The 18,376-nt window shown below is 45.2% G+C and overlaps 2 protein-coding genes and 1 pseudogene across 4 annotated transcripts in view; 2 read left to right on the top strand and 1 right to left on the bottom strand.

Moving 5' to 3' along the window:
- LOC139560019 (actin-binding protein IPP-like) lies at window positions 1–12,169 on the top strand (annotated as a pseudogene).
- On the bottom strand, window positions 12,155–13,876 carry LOC139560370 (transmembrane protein 69-like). Its single transcript, XM_071377076.1, has 3 exons — window positions 13,545–13,876; window positions 13,238–13,286; window positions 12,155–13,067 (listed from the first exon to the last, which is right to left on the bottom strand). Exons 2-3 carry the CDS (start codon window positions 13,277–13,279, stop codon window positions 12,333–12,335), a joined length of 777 nt encoding a protein of 258 aa, XP_071233177.1. The 5' UTR covers window positions 13,280–13,286; window positions 13,545–13,876; the 3' UTR covers window positions 12,155–12,332.
- Window positions 13,810–18,376, top strand: part of LOC139560369 (vasculin-like protein 1) — a 14,961-nt gene continuing 10,394 nt past the window's right edge. For 2 of the 3 annotated variants that reach the window (XM_071377073.1, XM_071377075.1), the window contains exons 1-3: window positions 13,810–14,054; window positions 15,646–17,099; window positions 17,183–17,297. In XM_071377073.1, coding sequence (XP_071233174.1) covers window positions 17,238–17,297 — 60 coding nt within the window. In that variant the 5' untranslated portion in view covers window positions 13,810–14,054; window positions 15,646–17,099; window positions 17,183–17,237. Of the gene's footprint in view, window positions 14,055–14,160; window positions 14,239–15,645; window positions 17,100–17,182; window positions 17,298–18,376 lie in introns of those variants that run through there. The other variant, XM_071377074.1, reaches the window with a different exon arrangement.

The following is an 18,376-nucleotide window of genomic DNA, read 5'->3' on the forward strand; positions in this document are numbered from 1 at the left end:
ATGTACAGGAGTGGGGCCAAAACACATCCCTGTGGGGAGCCTGTGTTGGTGGTGCGTTTGTCTGACACGTGGGGACCCACCTTGACCCACTGTGAAAACCAGCCCCCCATCTAAGGAGAAGTCCCTTATGAGTCTCTGTGCCTGAATGTAAGGCTGAATTGTATTGAAGGCAGAAAAAAGGTCAACAAACAGAACCTTGACATGGAATTTGGCACCCTCTAGATGTCTATAGACTATGTTGAGGAGAGTAATAAAGGCATCTTCAACTCCTCTGCTGGGCTGATAATCAAAGTGAAAGGGGTTGAGAAACTGCTGGGTGACGCTGAGGATCTGACTTTTCATAATCGTCAAGGCGACAGCGGGATTAGATGCTATTTAAAAAATATATAAGTTCTTTATCTTTTCGACATACTTTTTATTTGGTTTTAGTCATTGAAGTTGACACTAAAAGTGTTTTTCCATCCCAAAAAGTATAGATTTTTTTTTTACAGAAAATGTAGTCTCGCGACCAACCTGGACCCCTGCCAAGACCCACAAGTCGGTCCCGACCCACAGTTTGGGAACCACTGATTTAGCTGACGCTCTTATCCAGATCCTCTTACAGTTCAAATTCACTCTTCGTACTGTAGCCTACAAATAGCATAAACAAGCTTACAGGCTTACTGTCCCGATTCTGCGCTAATTGACGTATCTGATTAGCCAATTGTTCCACACAGATAACGTTCATAATATGAATACCTTAAGCACCAAGCAATTTTATTAACTTAAGTCTATGTTAAATCTACTTATCTCAAGATCTACTTATCCGCCCCAACAGATCCACAGACAACACAATCGCCATTGCACAGCACACTGCCTTATCCCACCTGGACAAGAGGAATACGAATGGGAGAATGTTGTTCATCAACTACAGCTCAGCTTTCAACACCATAGTGCCTCCAAGCTCATTACTAAGCTCAGGGCCCTGGGTCTGAACCCCTCCTGTGCAACTGGGTCCTAGACGTCTTGATGGCCGAACCCAGGTTGTGAAGGTAGGCAATAACACCTCCACCACGCTGATCCTCAACACGGGGACCCCACAGGGGTGAGTGCTCAGCCCCCTCCTGTACTCCCTGTCCCCATAACTGTGTGGCTACACAAGTCTCCAACTCAATCATCAGGTTTGCTGATGACACAACAGTGGGAGGCCTGATTGCCAACAACGATGAGACAGCCTACAGGGAGGAGGTGAGAGCCCTGGCGGAGTGGTGCCAGGAAAATAAACTTTCCCTCAACGTCAACAAAATGAAGGAGCTGATCATGGACCACAGGAGACAGCAGAGATGGGGCCACAGTGGATAGGGTCAAAAGCTTGAAGTTCCTCTGCGTGCATATCACTGAGGACCTGAAATGGTCCCTCCACACTGACACCGCAGTGAAGAAGGAGCAACAGCGCCTCTTCAACCTCAGGAGGCTCAAGAAATTCTGCTTGGCCCCTAAGACCTTCACAAACTTCTACAGATGCACCAGAGAGCATTCTGTCGGGCTGTATCACCGCCTGGTAGAGAAACTGCACCACCCGCAACCGCAGTGGTCTCCAGTGGTGCAGTCAGCCCAACACATCACCAGGGGCACACTGACTGCCCTCCAGGACATCCACAGCACCCGATGTCACAGGAAGGCCAAGAAGATCATCAAGGACCTCAGCCAAGCAATCCACGGCCTGTTCACCCTGCTACCATCTATCTCTTACATTTTGTAGGTATTCTCTTAAAACTGCATTGTTGGTTAAGGGCTTGTGAGTAAGCATTTCACTGTAAGTATTCGTACCTGTTGTATACCTGTTGTATTCGGCGCATGTGACAAATAAAATTTTATTTGGATTTGATCAAAGCTGGGATTGACAGACTGAAAAATAGCTTCTATCTCAAGGCCATCAGACCGTTGATCAGTCATCACTAGCTGGCCTCCGTCCGGTACCCTGCCTTGCACCTTAGACACTGTCACTAGCCAGCTACCAGCCGGTAGACTACCCTGCACCTTAGCGACTGCTGCCCCATGTACATAGAGTAGCTGAACACTGCTCACATAAATAATGTTCACATAATGTTTATTGCAGTTAGAAAAAGATACAATTAGCATTCCTGCAACATTATTTTGTTGACATTTTATTTGATCTGAGAAATTAAGCTAATTGATCACTCACTATATATGTACAGTGCATTCAGAAAGTATTCAGACCCCTTGACATCTTCCACATATTGTTACAACCTTATTCTAAAATGTGTTAAATTGTTTTCCCCCCTAATCAATCTACACACAATACCCCATAATGACAAAGCAAAAACAGGGTTTTAAAATGTATTGCAAATGTATTAAAATTAAAAACTGAAATATCACATTTACATAAGTATTCATACCCTTTACTCAGTACTTTGTTGAAGTACCTTTGGCAGCGATTACAGCTTCAAGTCTTCTTGGGTAAGACACTACAAGCTTGGCACACCTGTATTTGGGCAGTTTCTCCCATTCTTCTCTGCAGATCCTCTCAAGCTCTGTCAGGTTGGATGGGGAGCGTTGCTGCACAGCTATTTTCAAATCTCTCCAGAGATGTTCGATCAAGGTTCAAGTCTGGGCTCTGACTGGGCCACTCAAGGACATTCAGAGACTTGTCCCGAAGCCACTCCTGCGTTGTCTTGGCTGTGTGCTTAGGGCCATTGTCCTGTTGGAAGGTGAACCTTCACCCCAGTCTGAGGTCCTGAGCGCTCTGCAGCAGGTTTTCATCAAGGATCTCTCCGTACTTTGCGCCGTTCATCTTTCCCTCGATCCTGACAAGTCTCCCAGTCCCTGCCACTGAAAAACCATCCCCACAGCATGATGCTGCTGATGGGGGTCACCTTGGGGTCATGATAGGGGCTACACCAAATTATTAATGTATTATAATAATTGATTATGCTCATGTTGTATTAATAGAAGAGGAAGGGCTATAAGACGCTCCCCCACTACATGTATAGGGTCTTGGACCACAGATTAGCAATATATGCATTATAATGTTTAATACTGTTCCACAGTTCTTTTCTAGTCTCTGCCTCTTATAGAAACGGTCTGAGCAGATGTGTGAGCCATTGCAGTCAAAATAGGAGGTCTGTTGGAAAGCGTCTTAAGGCTTAAAGAGATACATAAACACAGACCCCTGCAGGGGAGTAAATAGATAAGAGTCAAGTCAGACTGTAAGCCACACATGAATGGAAAATTAAAATCAAATCAAATTGTATTTGTCACATACACATGGTTAGCAGATGTTAATGTGAGTGTAGCGAAATGCTTGTGCTTCTAGTTCCGACCATGCAGTAATATCTAACAAGTAATCTAACCTAACAATTTCACAACAACTACCTTATACACACAAGTGTAAAGGAATGAATAAGAATATGTACATAAACATATATGAATGAGTGATGGCCGAACGGCATAGGCAAGATGCAGTAGATGGTATAGAGTACAGTATATACATATGAGATGAGTAATGTAGGGTATGTAAACATTATATAAAGTGGCATTGTTTAAAGTGGCTAGTGATACATTTATTACATACATTTTTCCATTATTAAAGTAGCTAGAGTTGAGTCAGTATGTTGGCAGCAGCCACTCAATGTTAGTGAGGGCTAGCCTCCCGGGTGGCGCAGTGGTCTAGAGCACTGCATCGCAGTGCTATGCTGCGCCACCAGAGTCTGGGTTCGCGCCCAGGCTCTGTCGCAGCCGGCCGCGACCGGGAGGTCCGTGGGGCGACGCACAATTGGCTTAGCGTCGTCCGGGTTAGGGAGGGTTTGGCCGGTAGGGATATCCTTGTCTCATCGCGCTCCAGCGACTCCTGTGGCGGGCCGGGCGCAGTGCGCGCTAACCGAGGGGGCGGGTGCACGGTGTTTCCTCCGACACATTGGTGCGGCTGGCTTCCGGGTTGGAGGCGCGCTGTGTTAAGAAGCAGTGCGGCTAGGTTGGGTTGTGCTTCGGAGGACGCATGACTTTCGACCTTCGTCTCTCCCGAGCCCGTACGGGAGTTGTAGCGATGAGACAAGATAGTAATTACTAGCGATTGGATACCACGAAAAATTGGGGAGAAAAGGGGATAAAATGTAAGAAAAATTAAAAAAAATTAAAAAAAATAAAAATAAAAAAAAATAAAAAAAATGTTAGTGAGGGCTGTTTAACAGTCTGATGGCCTAGAGATAGAAGCTGTTTTTCAGTCTCTCTTACTGACCTCGCCTTCTGGATGATAGCGGGGTGAACAGGCAGTGGCTTGGGTGGTTGTTGTCCTTGATGATCTTTTTGGCCTTCCTGTGACATCGGGTGGTGTAGGTGTCCTGGAGGGCAGGTAGTTTGCCCCCCGTGATGCATTGTGCAGACCTCACTACCCTCTGGAGAGCCTTATGGTTGTGGGCGGAGCAGTTACCGTACCAGGCGGTGATACAGCCCAGGACAGGATGCTCTCGATTGTGCATCTGTAAAAGTTTGTGAGTGTTTTTGATGACAAGCCGAATTTCTTCAGCCTCCTGAGGTTGAAGAGGCACTGCTGGGCCTTCTTCACCACTCTGTCTGTGTGGGTGGACCATTTCAGTTTGTCCGTGAAGTGTACACCGAGGAACTTAAAACATTCCACCCTCTCCACTACTGTCCCGTCGATGTGGATAGGGGGCTGCTCCCTCTGCTGTTTCCTGAAGTCCACGATCATCTCCTTTGTTTTGTTTTGTTGACGTTGAGTGTGAGGTTATCCTCCCTGTAGGCCGTCTCGTCGTTGTTGGTAATCAAGCCTACCACTGTAGTGTTGTCTGCAAACTTGATGATTAAGTTGGAGGCGTGCATGGCCACTCAGTCATGGGTGAACAGGGAGTACAGGAGAGGGCTGAGAACGCACCCTTGTGGGGCCCCAGTGTTGAGGATCAGCGGGGTGGAGATGTTGTTACCTACCCTCACCACCTGGGGGCGGCCCGTCAGGAAGTCCAGGACCCAGTTGCACAGGGCGGGGTCGAGACCCAGGGTCTCGAGCTTAATGACGAGTTTGGAGGGTACTATGGTGTTAAATGCTGAGCTGTAGTCGATGAACAGCATTCTTACATAGGTATTCTTCTTGTCCAGATGGGTTAGGGCAGTGTGCAGTGTGATTGCGATTGCGTCGTCTGTGGACCTATTGGAGCGGTAAGCAAATTGGAGTGGGTCTAGGGTGTCAGGTAGGGTGGAGGTGATATGGTCCTTGACTAGTCTCTCAAAGCACTTCATGATGACGGAAGTGAGTGCTACGCGGCGGCAGTCATTTTGCTCAGTTACCTTAGCTTTCTTGGGAACAGGAACAATGGTGGCCCTCTTGAAGCATGTGGGAACAGCAGACTGGGATAAGGATTGATTGAATATGTCCGTAAACACACCAGCCAGCTGGTCTGCGCATGCTCTGAGGATGCGGCTGGGGATGCCGTCTGGGCCTGCAGCCTTGCGAGGGTTAACACGTTTAAATGTTTTACTCACGTTGGCTGCAGTGAAGGAGAGCCCGCAGGTTTTGGTAGCGGGCTGTGTCAGTGGCACTGTATTATCCTCAAAGCGAACAAAGAAGTTGTTTATTTTGTCTGGGAGCAAGACATCGTGGTCTGCGACGGGGCTGGTTTTTCTTTTGTAGTCCGTGATTGACTGTAGACCCTGCCACATACCTCTCATGTCTGAGCCGTTGAATTGTGACTCTACTTTGTCTCTATACTGAAGCTTAGCTTGCCTTGCGGAGGGAATAGCTACACTGTTTGTATTCTGTCATGTTTCCGGTCACCTTGCCCTGATTAAAAGCCGTGGTTAACGCTTTCAGTTTTGCGCAAATACTGCCATCAATCCACGGTTTCTGGTTGGGGAATGTTTTAATAGACGCTGTGGGTACAACATCACCGATGCACTTGCTAATAAAGTCGCTCACCGAATCAGCGTATTCATCAATGTTGTAGTTTGACCCTATGCGGAACATATCCCAGTCCACGTGATCAAAGCAATCTTGAAGCGTGGAATCCGATTGGTCGGACCAGCGTTGAACAGACCGGAGCACGGGTACTTCCTGTTTTAGTTTCTGTCTATAGGCTAGGAGCAACAAAATGGAGTCGTGGTCAGCTTTTCCAAAAGGAGGGTGGGGGAGGGCCTTATATGCGTCGCGGAAGTTAGAATTACAATGATCCAGGGTTTTGCCTGCCCGGGTTGCGCACTCGATATGCTGATAAAATTTAGGGAGCCTTGTTTTCAGATTAGCCTTGTTAAAATCCCCAGCTACAATAAATGCAGCCTCAGAATATGTGGTTTCCAGTTTACATAGAGTCAAATGAAGTTCGTTCAGGGCTGTCGATGTGTCTGCTTGGGGGGGAATATACACGACTGTGATTATGATCGAAGAGAATTCTCTTGGTAGATAATGCGGTCGGCATTTGATTGTGAGGAATTCTAAGTCAGGTGAACAAAAAAAGGACTTGAGTTCCTGTATGTTGTTATGATCACACCACGTCTCGTTAATCATAAGGCCCCCGCCCTTCTTCTTACCAATTACTGCTGAGCCCTTAGAAAACACTGGACTAATGTTTTCTCCTGCAAGTTTGTATAACTGTATATGCATGGGCTTGGTCTCATGAGTAGAAGGTGTTGACGTAGGCAGTTACACCACTAGGGGTCGACTGGTGCCAGGTTTCCTCCAGACGTGACGCTTGGTATCCAGGCCAAAGAGTTTATTCTTGGTTTCATCAGACTAGAGAATCTTGTTTCTCACCTTCTGAGAGTCATTTAGGTGCCTTTTGGCAAACTCCAAGCGGGCTGTCATGTGCCTTTTACTGAGGAGTGGCTTCTGTCTGGCCACTCTACCATAAAGGCCTGATCGGTGGAGTGCTGCAGAGATGGTTGTCCTCCTGGAAAGTTCTCCCATCTCCACAGAGGAACTCTGGAGCTCTGTCATAGTGACCATCAGGTTCTTGGTCACCATCGGGTTTGGCCGGGCGGCCAGCTCTAGGAAGAGTCTTGGTGGTTCCAAACTTCTTCCATTTAAGAATGATGGAGGCCACTGTGTTCTTGGGGACCTTCAATGCTGCATAAATGTTTTGGTACCCTTCCCCAGATCTGTGCCTCGACACAATCCTGTCTCGGAGCTCTAGGGATAATTCCTTTGACCTCATGGCTTGGTTTGTGCTCTGACATGCATTATCAATTTTTTAAATATATATACATATGCAAAAATGTATAAAAACCTGTTTTCACTTTGTCATTATAGGGTATTGTGTGTAGATTGATCATTAAAAATATTTTAATCATTTTTAGAATAAGGCTGTAACGTAACATGTGGAAAAGTCAAGGGTTCTGAATCCTTTCTAAATGCACTGTACATACTGTATTCTCGACATAGCTCATCCTATATAACTACTGCTGTACATACCTTTTTTCTACTTATATATTGTCCAAATTGTCTATACACACACCACATATTTATATTCCGGACTCTGACATTTGTTATTGCTCGTTCTGATGTTTCTTAATTTCTTGTTTCTTCTTCCTTGGGAGGGTATATTTGTGTATTAATATTGTACAGTTAGACATTTACTGCACTGCTTGAGATAAAAACACATGCATTTCACTGCACTTGCTTAAACATCTGCTAATCTGTGTAAGTGACAAATAGACTTTGATTTGTTTGAATTCTGAATTTGGCCCTATGTGCATGAAGAGGCCATGACCTGCCCAGCTCAATTAAAAACACTCACTTTTCGCCCTGCCATTTAACTAACAGCACTTTCAGTCTTGGGCAATAACAAACAGAATGCAGATAGGGAGGGATATTGCAAAATAGGCATTTCTTGCTTCTCTTATGACCAAGTGCTACTACATGCTGGATTATCATGAGGATAATCATGTGGTTTTAACTATGGTTGTGACCTGCATGTTGGTAGGCAAGCAGGCAGCAATGCAGGCTTTTGGTTCCAGCATCTTTGGCCCAGGCCCTTATTGCTGCCGATTGTGATGTTTCACTTGCACACTAAAGGCAATGCTGCCGTCTAGTGGTGTTGATATGATTAGACGTTTGGTATTTGCTTAGTTAGGCCTAGTCATTAAACTCAAGACCGTCGATCCAGAAAAGTATGCGGAAGTTGCCTGCAGCAAGTAACTAGCTAGCTAACTAGAGAAATTGAGGACGACTAGCAAGAAACTGTGCAGGTTGGTGTATTATATTTTCTTTGTGAAGAAAAGGTTCCATTTCAGCATTTTCGATTGTCATGATTTTCCATTCAAATAATAAAATGATCTGACCCCATCTCTCACATACCCGCAGAAATGTAGCGCGCCTGCTAAGTTCTGTTTGCTTTATAGGAAATATGTTGTCATGAGCCGGTTTACAGTTTGAACCAGATCAGATGGTGGTGATGATATAAAGACAAGGGACTTTTTGGTAACTGATACATGCACAGTTATATGCATGACTTTAACTTTAAAGGAGATAAGAATCCAAAAACACATTTGAAGACAAAAACAACAGGCAGAACAGCAGGAGAAAATATTTGGCACTTGAATCATTATGATGGTATTTATCATATACCAGCATGTTACAATATGTATATGTTATGTTTGAGATTGTGTCATCTTTCATGTTTCTTGTGCTCTTCTCCCTAGTCAGATGTGTCTGCTTGGAGAGTCCAGTAGTATGTGTGTACAATCTCTGTGACACCACCCCTGTCTGTCCTGGTGACAGAGCCACCATGTAATATTTCCACCCTGCTCCCCACCTTCATCCCTGGGAGCAATGTCTGCGGTGGAGGTGACATATCTGCAGCTGGCGTGACATCCCAGTCCCCTGAGCAGGCTGTTTGTGTCGGACCGCTATGCCCGGCTCATCCTGGCCCAGATGAATAAGATGCGTCTCCGGGCAGACTTCTGTGACGTCAGGCTACGGCTGGGAGGCCGGGTGTTCAGTGTCCATAAGCTGGTCCTGGCTGCCAGTAGCCCCTACTTCTCCGCTCTGTTCTTTGGGTGGATGAGCGAGGCAGACAAGGAGGAGGTCCAGATCCTGGGGTTGGAGGCACAGGTGTTTGAGGTCCTGCTGGAGTTCATATACACAGGTTCGTCCTATCATGAAATGTACAATTTACTGAGTGTGTAGTGTACAGTAGTGTTCATACACAAAACAGTATATAATACAGATTTCTTTGTTTCTTTGAACTGAATCAGTCCAGGCATGATTCATGTGACAGTGGAGAACATGCAGGAGCTGATGGTGGCAGCAGACATGCTGAAGCTGAGTGAGGTGGTGTCTATCTGTGGAGAGTTTCTCAAAAGCCACATGGACCTGTCCAACTGTGTGGGGTTATACCAGTTCCTGGAGCAGATCGCCTGCATGGACATGCTGGAGTTCACTGAGAACTACGTCCATGTACACGTTCTGGAGGTGATACACAGTATTCTTCTTCCTCCATCGTTCTGTCTTCAGATTCTCTCTTTCCCCTTCCATCTCATTCCAATCTGCTGAGTGTGTGTAACAAAAAGTGAATAGCCTGTTCCCAACCTGTTATAACACTTACACCAATGAACAAAAATCACAATCGGAACATCTGCCCTTTAGGTGTGTGTGTGTTGGATGTGTTCTGGGGCCTGTCCAAGGACCAGCTGGTGAAGCTGCTGCGGAGCGAGGAGTTGCGGATCGAAGATGAGTACCAGGTATTCACGGCAGCCATGGACTGGGTCCTTCAGGACGTGGCCAAGAGGAAGAAACGTGGTGGAGGTGCTGGACCCAGTCAGGTTCCCCCTGCTCTCCCCACAGAGACTCTTCAAGTACATAGGTGATGAAATGGAATGATACTCCTGATTTGTCAAGCAGGATCTGTCTTATTTTTACTTATTTATCAAGAAATCCTCTTTTATTTCTTACACCGTTAAAATACCCCCACATTTTTTTGGTTGCCCTGCTAATTATTGAAATTATAATAGTGTCCAAGTCTTTCTTTGGGGATTTTTTTAAGAGTCTATGGGATAAGATACTATATGAATAGGTCACCATGATGTCTCCTCACTACTGTGTTTCTGCAGGTGGTTGGGTTGGATCAGAGATTGGGAAGACGATGGAGCGGTACGACCCGACAGAGAATAAGTGGGAGATCATTGGAAGCATGGCAGTGCCTCTATACTACTTTGGCTGCTAATTCAATTCACTTTCTTTATCCCAAAATGGGCAATTATATCTGGGCATGAAAGTTACAGGCTGACAATGCACAACAAGACATTTCTAACGAAACATACCATATCAATATAATTGCTTCCGCTGTCTCAATGTTTATTACCTCAATTACATCATTTCTCTGAATGGCCTCTGCTCATTCCCCTCTCCCCTCCGTCTAGGCTTCATCTATGTGATCTGGGGGAATCAGTGATGAGGGGATGGAGCTGCGCTCAGCGGAGGTGTACAACCCCATCTCCCGGCGCTGGAGCGCCCTGCCCGTCATGGTGACCCGGCAGGCCTACGTGGGCGTACCTCAACAACTGCATCTATGCCGTGGGGGGCTGGAACGAGGCACTGGGCTCCCCCAAGGAGGTGAGGGAGTTAGGGTAGATTTATATACTGCTAGTCAGGTCAAAACTCAGAGGGGTTGGCACTCGGGCAGTCTTCACATGTCCGTCTCAATTCGGACGTATATAAATACTGCTTTGTTTGAAAAGCAGCACGTTGTCACAATACCTCATCATAGCTTTATGTAGATAGTGACCTCAGACGGTGTCCCTCGAACATGTCTCTGTTTCCCTCTACAGGAGAAGTGGGTGGAGGTGGCCCCAATGGCGGTAGCTAGAGCCGGGGTGTCTGTGTCAGCTGTTAACGGGCTGCTGTACGCTGTGGGGGAGAGGGGGGGGCTCCAGCAGACTTCTCGGCCCCTGTGACAGTGGACTCTGGAGATCTACGACCCCCACCTGGACGGAGATCGGCAACATGATCACCAGCCGCTGTGATGGGGGCGTGGCCGTGCTCTGAGAGGAGACCTAGTGGAACAAGCGTAGGTGGTTCGGTCACCTTATGAGTAGGCTCGACTTTGCGGTTTTAGGTTTCTCTGGAACAAACCTGAATCTCAGACGAGAAGACTGTTGGTTACATGATGAGCAACCTTGCCTGAGACCTGGTTTGGTACCTGGGTGGACACACTAGACAACACATCTGAGCCACATCGAAGACGAGTCCTCGAGTTCATTGTCAACATAGCCTTCACCAGCAATGTGTTTTAACTTTTGAACAGCAGTGGCAGAATGCTGCAGGAGAATCGAATTCTGTTATTTCCCATATTGTACTCAAATAGCCAATAGAGGGTGCGACTCTTGCAGGGGAATTGATGGATTTCAGAATGTTTGGATTGTTCTGTTATTTTGGATATTTTATTGCTTTTATGTAACTGAACTAGAAGTTTATTGTACACAGACAAACAGATGACTGGGAGACTGCCAAATGGGAGACTGTTGATTCAAATGAGCTAGCAAGACTGCAGTACCTACTCCGTCAGTTACATGGCAGACCTGTCTGTCTCCATCACTTAGTCATATACTTCCTGCTCTGTTTCAGAGGTGTGCCAGTGTTTCTGGAGGGTAAATAGGTTTCATTGTTTACTGTATTTTCTCTGCTAATTTGTGTGGACTTAAACATTGGTGCTTTCAGGACCATTACGTTATACATAAGTGTAAAGGATGTTTGTCACCGATATCCTATCAATTGTTTCAACCTGTGCACTTTGATTGTATATTTGATTCATATTTTTTGCCCAACTTCAGTGTCACATTTAAAATTAACACCAAAACTATTAACTTACATGGGAGTTGTCCATTATCCATGTTGACTGAAGGTAGACTGACTGCTAGTGCGATGGGCTTCATGTGTTTACACGGAGTTGTATTAAACCCTGTACTGCACTTGATGACAGAAGCAAGAAGCTACTACGAGCAAAATGTTACTTATGGTCCTCATGTCAAACTGTTATGGTTGGAAATGCTAAGCTTACAGTATCATTCTACTGAGAAATGTCCCCTTGGTTGGAATGAGCTTGTATCACCTTCATTCAGCAGTGGCACTAGATTACAACGTGAAATTGTATTTCACTACTCACCTGTTGAGGTACGGAAGTGTCTAAGTAGCAAATTGATTAAAAGGAAATCCAGTGAAAATGTATTTTATTGGAAATGTTTGTTGCGTCGCAGCATTTCCATTTTTTAAAATGTTTTCTCCCTGTTTGCTCCTACTGAACTAATTCCACAATGGTCAGTTCCACTGTTCACGTTGAGAGAATTTAGCTTTCAAGTGCTAACTTTAATATCCCTTAGTAATTACCTAGTCAATTCTCTTGTGCCTTGATCTTCTTCTCCGGGCACATCTTCTGCAATGTCAGTGTGGCCACTAGGGAAAAGGTAGCCACCAGAGTGAGTATGGTTCTCATGGCTTTGAACCAGCCGGGGTAACCAGGCAGCAGTGTGAGGTCATAGTGCAGGGCCAGGCCCAGCCCCATGATGACCACTAGGGCTCCCTCTGTGATGTTGTCTCTGCAGAGCAGAGCCAGCCAGGCCAGCAGGGAGGGCACCACACTGTTGCCAAGGTTCATCCAGTTGGGCTGGGCAGGGCTCCCCTCAGGCAGGGCAAAGCCCCAGCGGGCCCCACCCAGGAAGGACACGATTGAAGCCCCGTAGACCACCTGGGCGTAGGCCACCTCAGGGAGGTAGGACTGGGTCACAGCCATCAGGAGGGGGGCACCCAGGAATGGAAGGAGGCCGGAGAAGCCGAGGTACAAAGCAGGCTTGGGCGCATTGGCCAGGGCTTTCATGCTGAGGTGTTGTTGGTTCTCCTGTCTTCTCCCAGGGGCCGTGGGCACGGGGTGACCCTGGCAGAGCAAAGAGGCAGAGAAGCTCAGGGGCCTGAGGCGAAGCCTGTAGGAGGCTAATTTCGGGAACAGTAGTGATGTTGCCATGGAAACTTGTGGAGCCAACAAGGGGTTGGAACTGGTGTAAAAACATTCCCTCTTCACCATGCAGCTGGACCCACGGAGTACCCACTGCAGCGATCGCCATGATGGACCCTGAGAATAAAGACAATTGCAAATGCATTTCTCAGTAGGGTTTTACATGATCTGTGCCTCCATCCTGGTACAGAGAACCCATATGTTCTTGGCTATTTGTTCCAGATCAAATGGACAAAAGATAGACCAATATTATGGCGTCACAGAACTGATATAATGTGTATTCTTACCACACGGGGATTGAAGTGCCTTTTCAATGCAAATGAGAACATTTTCAATCTAAAAGGAAAAGAGGCGCATGCACATTTTAGAACATAAGGAATGTAAAGCCAGTTTCACATGTGATTGGTATACGTTAATACACATTTCGTAATGCCATATTTTACCAAATCAAGTTGGTTAGTTAGTTAGCTGTTGGTTAGCTTTGACCTCTTCAGCATTAGCTAACGCGTTAGCTACCCAAAATAGATGTGTTCTAACAAAAGCCTTTGCAAATGTAATTTTATAACGTTTAGAAATATATATTATCCGTTTTACCCTTGATCTTCACGCGGTACAGTCCACTTAAAAGTTAGCCATAGCAGAGGTGTGTAAGGTCGTTTTCTCGATTCACAGTGTCTGGCGAAAGTTCGATGTACACACGGTTTGATTAATAGAGCGCCTGGGAGCTAGTGAGTAACGTTCAATATCACAAATATGTAGCTAGTATTTTGATTTGTACTAGTTAGTGTAAACGGACAATTTCGATGTTACTCTAGTTTGTTTCTAAGCTGCATCACATTTTCTATTTATTTAACTTTTTTCCCCACTCCTGTTCAGTTTGAAACGCACCCTGCAACGCGCCAGGTTGCAATATTATTTTCAGGAACTTGAACATACGTAAGCTGCGCGAACGCGCTCCAAAAACCCAAACAAACACCAGAACGCCTCTTCATCTAGAGGCACATAGCAGGAAGAAAGTATTTCAATGCTAATCATCGATGGAATATTACGTCTAAATATATTTGTTATCATATTTATTGAAGAACATCTTGCTTAACATAGCAGGTAGGTTTTGGCATCATCATATCAAATATAACAAGCTAACTAGCTAACATGCGAATCCCCGTGTGGGCTAAAGGTAGCCATTTTGAAACCGTCTTGTTCCAACGACGGTCTGTTTACCTCGATTTGCAGAAATGTGACAGCAATATTATAAACAATTTAAGTTACTCTGTTGCATAACTATATGGTATGTCTTTAACAGTAGTTTGGGACTGAGTAGTAGTTGTGCAAGTTAATGTAGCTAGCTAACATTAGATATTTAGCTAGCTAGTTGACTTGCTAGCTTCTAACGTTGCTGTAGCTCGCTAACAACTTGGTGAACGTTACAAAAAGTTTCACGGGATCTAACTAGCTAATTATTTAGGAGTGATCAACGTTTTTGCTTTCTGAATCGAATCAAATCAGTTGTCAACTTGCTGTCAAGAATTTAGATTTTGTAGACAGACACCTGTTAAGACACTCCATTGCTTCAAGTCAAAAGTCACTCCAGTGTTTGTGAATTGGTGCATCACTGAATGTGTCCTTCACAACTGGCAGTGCTTCATCAATGACTCTCAATCAATTTTACTTTGCAATTAGAGTAATAACTTGGTCCACTCAATACACCATGGAAGCCATTGGGCAGCATATCACCGTGCTATACAGGATGTTTATTGATTTGTCTTTAGGAAGTACTGCAGCCTCGGTCACTCATGGTGACATGCTGTGGTTCGCAGGACTTAGCTAGCAGTTTAGAACACAGTCATTCGCTGTGCCTTATTTAGATTAGGAGCTGAGTGAGAGTGTTCAGGTCTAGAGTATTTTTAGACTGGTATACATATTTGATCAAAGCTTGCAGTTCTATAAGGGAGAAATCTGAGTATAACATGGCTTTGATTGTGTGTTTTTTTAGCACCATTGAAACATGTTTGCTTTCTATTTGTGGGTTTATCAAAGATGTTCTGGGAGCACGTTTCATCAAATTTGACATGCAATACCAACTTAGCTATCAAACTCCAGGCAGAATTCTGCCTTCTCCCAACAGCTCTCAGCCATTAGCTTCACCAACAACTGCCTCATGAACTACAATCCCTACCCTATTTTGACATTTAGAAACGTCAATAATCAACACTTGCCATATGGCTTTCAAAACATCTGGCCCTTCTCTTTCATCAGCGAGAAAGAATCCTTCAATAAGAAAAGATACACTTACTGTAGGAGGTTTGCACAGATCCATACAGCTATGGGTGTCTCCATCCAACGAAGCTACACTTTTCCGAGTTATGCTTACACACAGGTGTTTGGCGCTGTAACATGGACATATGGTAGTGTGGGAACACTAACCCTATCAAGGTGTATATCAATTGAACCTTTTTGTTTTTAGAAAATGTATTTCTAGCTGATATGATATGGTCCTTATGCTTCCGAAACCATACCGCAAGCGATGTATGTTAATGTTCAGACCGAGCGTCTGGGCTCTAAACAAAACTCCCCGCACAGAAACTTATAGGCTTAGGCGATGGCCATATGCATTACAACCTTACCGGTCAGTGCCTGAGATTCAAAAGTATTTGTCAGTTTCTGAACTAATGCTATTTCTGTTTTCTTTTTGCAGGTTGGGTCTGCAGAAGTTGGGTTCGCAGAAGTGCATGTGAATGCAACACTACAAGAGGACTGAAAATACTTGGATTAACTGCATAGCACCTGTCTTTTGTGTTGTGAAAAGCTCAGAATCTTCAACAAAATTATTCCGTTGACAAATTATCTGTGACATTCTCCATATGTTCCTACGCTTTCTTTTGCTTTGAAGGAAGACATTTGTGTTTGCATTTGAGGTTCCCTCGTTTATGGGAAAGTGTATTTTTATATTTCAACAAAGGAGTCCCAGGTGTGTTGTGACACAGGGCACTGTGCTTGTAAGAGATTGCTGTTATATCGTCTAAAAGCTCACTCATCTATGAAATCTGAACTATTGCACTCTCCTCCTGCAACCGCACAACCACGGATAATTCTACCGGCAGTTAACAGATACAGATATAATAAGACGGATGAAGAAAGCAACAGGCCTAACCAGCCATTTAGGCACCATTGTCTTTAGCATGCACTGAAAAACAGCATTATAATGCATTGTTCTGCAGTATCAAAATTTCACTGACCTCGATTGAAGATGTCAGAAATGTAACAGTGGATTCTACTGCCTTTACTGTCATGTGACTTTAATACTAGACACCTTTTTTCCCTTCAAACCTGGACAGCCTTTTCACCAGTTTAATGAGGTGAGCTGTGGTTTTCAGTGACCATTGGAATAAAAATACTTTCTCTGAATCGATTTATTTTCTGCATGTGTTTGGGTGGAGCTTAAAATGACTCTGTAAAAGGTGCGTCTTGGTCTAAGAGCTGGCACCCATAGTTGCAGGAGAAGAGCTAGAACCTCCTTCCACCCCTCTTCTGATGTCATTGTGGAACTGTCCTGTTCACACTGACCGGGATCAATACCCCAGAGCGTCAAATCTCACCAGACAACCTGCAGCTGCCTCACCCATTGGACAATTCACCTTCCAATCTACTGAGCCCGCCAGTCAGAACCTTCAGTTTCACAGCACAGATCAAGCTGACTCTGTGTCTCTGCCCCTGACAAAGAATCCTACCTGCTTCAGTAGAGTGATCAGGAAGAATTGGGGGGGGGTGGGGGTAACGGCGCTCCCCAAAAAACTCACACACAACTTCCCCAGCTCAAACCACGTGTTAAAATAGTTTGAGAAGTCCACAGCCATCAAATCCCCTCCAGGGTAACGAACCCTTGAATCAACACCAGGCCTCTGGATCACCATTCCAGATCATCTCAGAACCCTGTGACCCGTCTCCCAACACTTCACCCTGGACGACAGGGTCTGGGGAAAGGGGCTGTTCTGTCCTGGAGGAGGAGGGCTCGGCAGTGGGGTGCTGCTCTCCATCACACACTCTGAGTCTAAGACCAGTGGTGTGTCTGTGAGCGGGCCAGAGAGAACAAGCCCACAGAGGAGGGAGAGACCGGGAGGAGGAGAGGACTTCAGAGCCAAAAACTCTGGGGTAATAATGATACGTTTTATGCAACAATGTGTTGTTTCTTTTGTCCCAAAGTCCAAGATTTCTCATTCATTTTTCTCTGTCAGATCTTTGCCATGAGGTTTGATGCCTCGATCCACTGACTGGAGACACTGGACCTAAATGGCGCAGCATGACTTTGTCCCTGCCTGGCTTAACTTCTCCACACCCCAGCCTGCCAAGGTGAGCTCCTGTGTGTGTGTACGTGCGGGCGTGCAGCCAGGGGAAGGCCGATCGGGGGCAGACTGACTGCCATCAGCACAGGGTTCAGGAAAGATACTGTGTGTACTAAGGGGAAACAGACAGGAGAAACGCAAGTAAGTGGCATTGAATCCGTGAATACTGTGTACCAGAGATATTTGTTCCTCACCGAGTGGCTATCTTCCAGGCTCTGTGATAGAAATGTGTTTTCTTAGTGTGGTAAGTGAAAGCACTAGAAAGGGAAAGATAAATGTGCAGAAGTGTGAAAGGCAGGAGAGCTCGGTGTGGTGTTGTCTTGCTGTTCGAGCTACTAGACAGGGTTGAGATTCAGCTCTGTAGCTGAATGAGATCAGTGTTTTTGTACTCTAAGCAAGAGCTTGGAGTAGATAGGGTGTAGCCTATACCAGGTGACTTTCAGGGTGTACCAGCCGAATTACTTGTCTGTGGTTTGGACACAGACCTCAACCTTGGTCAGTGGCAGTCCAGTAAGATCAATCTGATAGTGGTGACTAATGGACTACACCAAGTTATTACATAAACACCAAACCTAAGCTGCTTATTTATTTTATTTTACCTTTATTTAACCAGGTAGGCAAGTTGAGAACAAGTTCTCATTTACAATTGCGACCTGACCAAGATAAAGCAAAGCAGTTCGACACATACAACAACACAGAGTTACACATGGAGTAAAACAAACATACAGTCAATAATACAGTAGAAAAATAAATCTATATACAATGTGAGCAAATGAGGTGAGATGCGGGAGGTAAAGGCAAAAAAAATGGCCATGGTGGCGAGGTAAATACAATATAGCTAGTAAAACACTGGATTGGTAGATTTGCAGTGGAAGAATGTGCAAAGTAGAAATATAAATAATGGGGTCTACGTTACTGTATATTACATAGATATATGTATTATGTTTCTGTGTGATATTCTTCTGCTAATGAAATCAGATAAGATGTGTAGAGTTTGGTGTGGGAGAAGGCTTCCTGTTTCCCACCCCTGAAAGTGTGTGTGTGTGTGTGTGTGTGTGTGTGTGTGTGTGTGTGTGTGTGTGTGTG

The sequence above is a fragment of the Salvelinus alpinus genome, chromosome 30 (genome assembly GCF_045679555.1).
Source record: "Salvelinus alpinus chromosome 30, SLU_Salpinus.1, whole genome shotgun sequence".
In the NCBI taxonomy this organism is placed as follows: Eukaryota; Metazoa; Chordata; class Actinopteri; order Salmoniformes; family Salmonidae; genus Salvelinus; species Salvelinus alpinus.